Here is a 7,210-nt window from a genome sequence, read left to right on the forward strand (position 1 = left end):
ATTGACCCAAGGCAGCCTCTTCGTGTGTAGGAAGGGATTGTCCCTGCCTCCCTCTGGGGGCTGTTGTGAAGAGTGAATGTGCAGAGAGCTCCGAGGGCAGGGCCGGGGACAGGCAGAGAGGGGGCAGCCAGGAGAAGCCAGAGTCAGTGACCATGCCCTTCCCGCTGCCAGGCTTTGACCAGAACCGTGTCCACTGGCGGTAGGTGCATGGTTTCCCGTGCGGGGAAATGAACATGTGATAGATAAGCAGGAGCTACTGGCTCATGCCCAGTTGTTAGAACCATGAGTGGGGCAAGCATTGGAAAACTGCTCCCTTCGAAAAACAGACACGTCCCTATGTATGGGGGCTCACAAACTGTGAGGGCATTCAGGGGAGACTCAGCCCCCTAAAACACTGTGTGCTGCTGGGAGGGCTCCGGAGGGCAGGACCAGGGATGAAGGGAATGAGCTGAACGGCTCCCCTGTGTGTGCTGGGCACTGGGACAGGAGTAAGTGCAGTGGACCTGCGAGGGTCCAGCCATTGTGCTCCACATTCAGAATGTGCCTGACACTCAGAGGCCATAGTACTTGTTTGTTGTGTTTTACAGACCCCTCATTTCCAGGAAACTGCTGAGAGCAGGTGTGTGAAATGATCAAATAGGAACTGCATATTGAACAAAAGCTCATCTGAATTTTGTTTTAGACCCAGATCAGTGGAGTGACTGTTGAGTTGAGAGGCTTAGATTCAGACTTCAAACCCAGGACAGACTCTCACCCCACCCCTTCCTTGTTAAGGAAAGGGGCTCAGCCAAGTCCCACACCTGTCAGCAGGTGCACTCGTCCAACCACCCGAGGCTGTACGTGTCAGACACTCCCTACCGAATTTAAATAGTGTCTTGCTTTGGGGATTTTTCCATCTGGCCTGGCCTCATGGAGAAGGGCAGGGGCTCAATAGTGGAGACAGAACTTCCTGCGGCTGCAGAGTCATCCCTAGGTTGTTCGTTTGGGTCCAGGGTCCTGGAAGCGCTGTCTTCATGACCAGGGACCTTAACCTGATGGCTCTCATGTGTGTTCTTGCTGACCAGGAGCTGATCGAACACACCTATATTTTAATGGACACCAAGGGCCTTCTCCAGGAGCAGCTGACTGTCGCTCGGTCCCAGGTCGATAAGCTGTATGAGCTTGAGGAGGAGAATGTGCAGCTGAAATCAAAGCTGCGCCACCTACAGTTGGTAGGACAGGCTGTTGTTGCCACGTGTAACACAGATAGGGGCAGTTTTAGGTTCATGTTGTGCCCTTCTCTGATGTTCGGCTACTGGGTTGGTGCTGCTGCCGACACAGTGACCCGCTGACGGCAGAGAGTCGCTTGGTAAGCTCAGAGGCTTGAGTGGGCACCACGTAAGGGTCCCAACGCAGAGAGGGCCTGATGCTGTGTTGCTTTCCTGTGAGGGTGGATGGATGTGGGCATCTGTTGCAAAAAGGGTCTCTGCTGGTGTTTATGGTGTGGGATGAGCTGTGCAGTGTGAGTCCCTATGGCCTTTCCAAGGCGTTAGGCCTGCTAAGGGGCCACAGAGTTGCCATCATCATAGCGCTTTCTTTAAAGCCCTGTGCTGTATGTCACTTTGTTCAGACACCGCTCAGAGACCTTGGGTGTCTTCATCCTTTAGGTCACTGTGTCAACATACCTTTTAGTGGTTGTAACTGTCACAGCTGGGCTGTGTGTTGGGGTCATTTCTGTGCAGCTGTGTTTTTGGAAGTGAGCAGGTGCATGGAGGCCCTTCATCCTGGGGGAACGAGGGCAGACGCATGGGGGTTGGAGCCTGTCCACAGAGTGTGCCGCAGGCTGCATCCTCACCACCACCACCCCCCTTTCTGCACTAGGCCCAGTACACAGACAAGAAACGCCTTGAGGAGCTGCAGGCAGAGAACTTGGCCCTCAAGGCTGCACAGGGGCAGAGTGTGAAGGAGTCCGCCCACCTGCGCTGGGAGCTGGAGCAGCTGTCAGAGGGTAGGCAGCAGCCCCTGGTGCCTGGGAGCCAGCCTGATTGAAGACAATTACACTTTAATGGATACCAAGGGCCTTCTCCAAGAACAGCTGACTGGCTTCTCCCTCACCCAGGGAACTGAGCCCTTGGCTCTGAATCATATGTGTCAGCCCATCCTCAGCCCAAGTCAATAGGGTATTATTCAAGGGCCATTTGGAACTGTTTCACTGCAATTCTCCCAAGAACATGAAGGGCCTGGCAGCCTTGAAGTCAGCACATGAAATGCAAAGGAAGTGTTGCCAGATTTATCAGTTCCCATTCGGCCAGGCCCTGGAGCTTCCAGGTGACAGCACGCTGACACCCAGAGGGTGTTTCAGATCTCTCCCTGGAGCACTGGGAGCTCTGGATGCAGGAGAAATCCCCAGTGGTCACTGACTTCCATTGTAGTTGCCCCCGGGGCATGGTTTCCTTAGATGCTCTCATAATCAGGCAGATGGGTGTAGTCTGCTCTCCTTCTTCCTGGGCAGGGGCTGCTCAGTGGCTGTTTTTCAGGGGACCCAGGCTCTTCCTCTCCCTCTGGCATTTGCCCCCTCCCAGCCCCGGAGGAGGTGTGGGGTTGGCCAGGAAAGGTGGGTGGGGCTGCCAACAGTGCAGCAGGAGCCTCAGCACCCTGCAAGCAACAAGCCAGTTCCCGTGTCCAACAATCACATGCGTGCACCTGAGAGTGCAGGTGAAGGCTCCCTTAGAGCTCTGCAGAGCCAGGAGGGCCTGTGGCTGGTTTGGGGAGGAGCTGCTTTTTCAATTCTGAGCAACATTCCTAAGCGTCATGGAAAGGCTGTTGAAAGCAGCTGGGTATTCCTTCTCTTCAAGGCCTCCCATCTGCTCCAAGCCTAAAATCAGTTCATTGAACTAGGAGTCTGTGTGGGAGTTAGTTCTTTCTGTGGTTTGGTGTCTCCCCACTCCTGGGAACCCAGGCTCTGGGAGTTCAGGTTCCTGGGGAGCACCACTGCCCCCTGGTGGGACACACAAGCGGTGCCGCTGGCAGGGACTGGCTCAGACCAAATGTGCTTCAGTTAGACACCACCAGGGTGGCTGATGGGGTTTGAAAGCCTCCCTGAGTCAGATGCTCAGTGTAGCTAGTGAGCCCTTTCAGGTCCGTGACTGACTTCTTCTTGGTGTTCCCAACTCCTACTGCTTAGCTGGCAGCTCACGAACACAGCGTGAATGTACTTTGGTGTGGTTGGTGTGGTGGCTTCTTGAGTCAGAAAGGCCTGGTTTAAAGTCCTGGCTTTCTACTTGTTAGCCTAGTGACCTCTCCTAAACCTCAGTTTTCTTATCTGCAAAATGGGGCAATGAAGCTGCCTCGACGGATTACTATGGGTATCTTGTGAGGAGACAGTGAAGAGTTAGGCTGTGCCTGGCCCACGGGCGCCAACAAAGGATGGCTGTTCTTATCGCCCTTGTCTTACCCAAAGATGCCCACTGCTCTGCTTCTTGGGGTGCTCATGAGCAGCCCTGTTAGCAGTACAGTGCGATAAGGCTCCCAGGGCTGAGTGTGTGGCCCTGGAGGGACAGCTGAGTGAACAGCCCTGACCCCTCATGCATTCATGTTTTCCTCCTGAACAAGCCCCGGGACTTACCCAAAGTCACGCACCTGCTTGTGGCAGGGAGGGGCCGAGAACTCCCATTCTCCTCAGGTCTGTGCTCCCTTTTCCGTTCCTCATTCAAGCTGTTTCAAAGCAGAGGAGGAAATCTGCCTTTTTCTGGCTTTACCTTATGTTTTGATCTCGCTTAGAATTTTTAAAGCAGCTTAAATATACTATCTCATTCTTTTTCAATGCAATTGTGAAAGTACAAAATGAAATCTCTGTCTGAAGGATCTTACCCAGAGATGGAGAGTACTGCGCATATGCGCCCCATTGCCTCTACCACTCACAGACATGCGGATTAATGATCGTGTCCCCCCTACACCCTCGGCTGAGCCACTTGGACTCCCACCACTCTGAGGCTGGCACAGAGAACGCACTCTCTTTGCCATCTCTGTTAGTTTGTGAAATCCTTGACTTGATGGTCAGGTTATAACTTTGTAAAAAGTGGATCCAGCAGTTCCATCATCTTGAACTTTTGCATTGGCTTCTCCACCGTCACCTGCTTTCTTCTTAAGCTCTGGTTGCTTCCCTGACAAACCCAGCTGAGCCAGCAGAGGGGCCATAACCGCCCAAGGAGCCCTCAGATGCAGACAGCAACAGCACCCTGGGAAAAAGGGAGGGCATCCAGCTGAGCATCCCGGCCCCCCAAACCTAGGGCTCGGGGTGATGGCTGGCTCGGGGCCGGGGGCAGAGAGCAGAAGCTGAGGCCCCTGGCCTCTGGGCTCTGACTTCACTTTGCTCTTCAGCCTCCAGCTGCTTCCTGAAGCTGGACAAAGAGAAGCAGAGCCTCCAGGGCACCATCCAGGGGCTGCGGGATGCCTCCCTGGCCCTGCAGGAGAGCAGCCTCCAGCGCGGGGAGCTGGAGAAGGAGAACCAGCAGCTCAGCAAGCAGGTACCCGTGGGTGGTGTCCGGAACCTAGGGGCATGGACGTGGCCAGGTGGAGCACCCAGGGGTCGGTGGGCATGCACAGCTGGGGGAAAGGCAGAGTCCAGTGCAGCCACCATTATGGGAGGGGACAGGAGTCCTCCTGGAGAGGCGTCACGAGGCAGCATGAGGTGTCCCTGCAGCAGTGAGACCGCACCCGATGGAGCTCTGTGTGCCTCGCTGCCTTCCTCTGTGAAATGGGTTAGCGATGTGCCCCCCTAGTAGGTGTGGTGAGGATGGTGTGAGTCAGTGCAGGCAAAGAGTCCAGCTCGTGGTAAGTGCCTAAGGAAAGGAGAGCAGCGCCCTGTTGGGAAGCACCGGGCAGGGCCGAAATGCAGCCCAGGGTCACACAGCAGTAGGGTCACCCTCACAGCATCCCGCACCTAGAGCTCTGCAGCAGGTGCAGTTCCATGGGGATCCGGTAGAGGGAGAATCTCGCCTGTGGCCTTGGCACCGCCCATTCTGGTCCTTTCCCTTCACTGAGCAAGGTGGGCTCCAGCCGCTGCCAGTCGCCCAGGGCTCTGGTCCGGAAGCCGAGCTGTGTCTTCTGTGGAGGAGGAGGTCCCCGGTGGGTCACCTTGGGCCTGGCCAGGAGGGCGCTGTCTCCAGAGACCTTCGCCAGTGCTGAAGCCAGCGGGCTGTGGCCATTGAGGGGAGCGCGATGGGCCACCGCATTCCCTGGGTCCCCAGTGCACAGGGACACGTGGTTCAGGGCCATCTTCAAACGCGGCCGCTGTACCTGCCTCACATCCCTGGGCCCAGGGAGGCCTCCGCGCTCCCAGGTCAGTCCAGACCATGACCAGCATGGAGACAGCCTGCCCCGCGAGCCTTCCTGGGAGCCATGGCCTTCAACCAGCGCTCTCCTCGGATCTTGCACACTCCGTCAGTACACTTGACACCAGGCGGGAGCGAGCGTGACTGACACTTATGTGGGCAACGGCTGGGAGCAGGAGGACATGAGCTTTGGAGAGTGCGCAGTGGTCGCTTCAGTGAGGACCCCTGGGCCTCTCCTGGGAGGGGCGATGCCAAGATGGGGGCTATGGCTGTGGAAGCGGATCCTACTCTCTTAGTGGGCTACCTACACACTAAAGTGACCCAGGAGCTCCTTTCCCAGCCTTTGCACCAGGCTGGGCCAGTGATGCAGGTGAAAATTCCAGCAGATAAGGATGGTAAACCAAAGCAGTTTGCATTTGTGAATTTCAAACAGGGAGTGTCTGTTCCTTAGGCCATGAATCTCCTTAATGGAATAAAGCTTTTTGGAAGGCCCATCAACTTTCAGTTTAGATCAGGAAGCAGCCATGCCTCGCAGGAGGTTGTTTTGTCATATTCCCAGTATCATGTTGGAAATTCAAGCCCTGCCTCTCCATCTCCTAACAGACATGAAAGGACTGTGGATAACATGACTCCATCACCACAGGTCATTCAGAGATCTTTCTCTTCTCCAGAAAAATTTCAGAATCAAGCAGGGATGAACAACGTTTTGAGACAGAGGTCATATGGCAGGAAATTGGGTTCTCCACATCTTGATCGATCAGGATTTTCCCCATCAGTTCAGTCACATAATCATAGTTATAAGGAGTCTCCAAGCTCCCAAATGGCGTCAAGATACACCATCATCACTGCGTAAAGCCAGGCAGAGCCCTCATCCCTCCCTAGTAGACAGACACTATAGCCGTGAGCAGCATTACAGAGGACACGGAGGTGATGACTTCTATGCAGACAGGAATCGCGATGGCTGGAGCCATGGCCATGATAGCAGAAGAGACAGCAGTAGAGCGGGGAAGTGGCATTCATCTCGGAGCTAACAAGTGTCCAAAGGACATTGTTTTCATAGAGTCATCCTAGGTCCTTTGGACTAAGTTGGTCTGGGAATGTGTTGTTCAAACTGTAGAGAGCAGTTTTATAAGTTGCCACATTTCTTTATAAAATATTTGAACATATAGCTATAGTCTAATACAGAAATGAGAAGACTTGTTCTTACAATTTTACTTTGATAGACTTTCACCTCAGGATTTCATGAAGAGGAAAGTGTTTTATGCAAAAGAAAGTTCCACGATTCCTAATCATTTTAGAAATTGAGGAAGGCACATGTTATATGTATTGGTTGTATCATAAAGCAAATATTTTAATGATCTATTATCTATTGTATTGCAAGAACCTGCTTATTAGTGAATCACATTTTGTGTCTATAATAGAAAACATTCAAGTTGATAGTCTAAAATATACTAGTATTTTGTTAACAAATGAGAAAATGGAATTTCAATGATTGGTTTTACTAACATTGGTGAAGTTTGGGATTAATCATATTGTTTAACTTCATGGAGAACCTAAGTTCATTGACTTGCTCTTTGGGTTTTGCCCTAATTGGATATCCAGTGTAAATCTTCACTTCCTATTTCATTCTAAAATTTTAGAACTTTCTCATTAAATAACTGAAGTTATTTAAATATCTCTAAATGTACTTTTTTAAATTAAAAATTCAGTGTTAGTAAAGTCTCCTTTTTAGGAAGAACGCAAATGCAGAGTCAGATAACATGACTTACCAGAAGTATGCTTGTTTGGGAAAAGGTTCACACAGCCTTTAAGTGCTGCCTCTATTACTCAAACTTTAAAAATTTACAATTTTTAAAGTGCCCCGGGTATGTGTACATTTTATTATAGGGATTGTACAT

At 52.2% G+C, this 7,210-nt stretch overlaps 1 protein-coding gene and 1 pseudogene across 2 annotated transcripts; one reads left to right on the forward strand and one right to left on the reverse strand.

Annotated features, from left to right (window-relative positions):
- Positions 1-4,905: 4,905 nt before the first annotated feature.
- Positions 4,906-5,256, reverse strand: LOC307111958 (uncharacterized protein C11orf71-like; the record flags this gene model as incomplete). The annotated part of the gene is made up of 1 exon (XM_079792230.1): positions 4,906-5,256. The coding sequence occupies one exon, from the start codon at positions 5,254-5,256 to the stop codon at positions 4,906-4,908; it is 351 nt and encodes a 116-aa protein (XP_079648356.1).
- A 312-nt stretch (positions 5,257-5,568) lies between these two features.
- Positions 5,569-6,154, forward strand: LOC307112085 (RNA-binding protein 7-like; annotated as a pseudogene). The gene has a single exon. The product of its transcript is annotated as an RNA-binding protein 7-like (transcript).
- The last annotated feature ends 1,056 nt before the right edge of the window (positions 6,155-7,210 follow it).

This window comes from Cnephaeus nilssonii, assembly GCF_951640355.1.
Source record: "Cnephaeus nilssonii genome assembly, chromosome: 15".
Lineage (NCBI taxonomy): Eukaryota > Metazoa > Chordata > Mammalia > Chiroptera > Vespertilionidae > Cnephaeus > Cnephaeus nilssonii.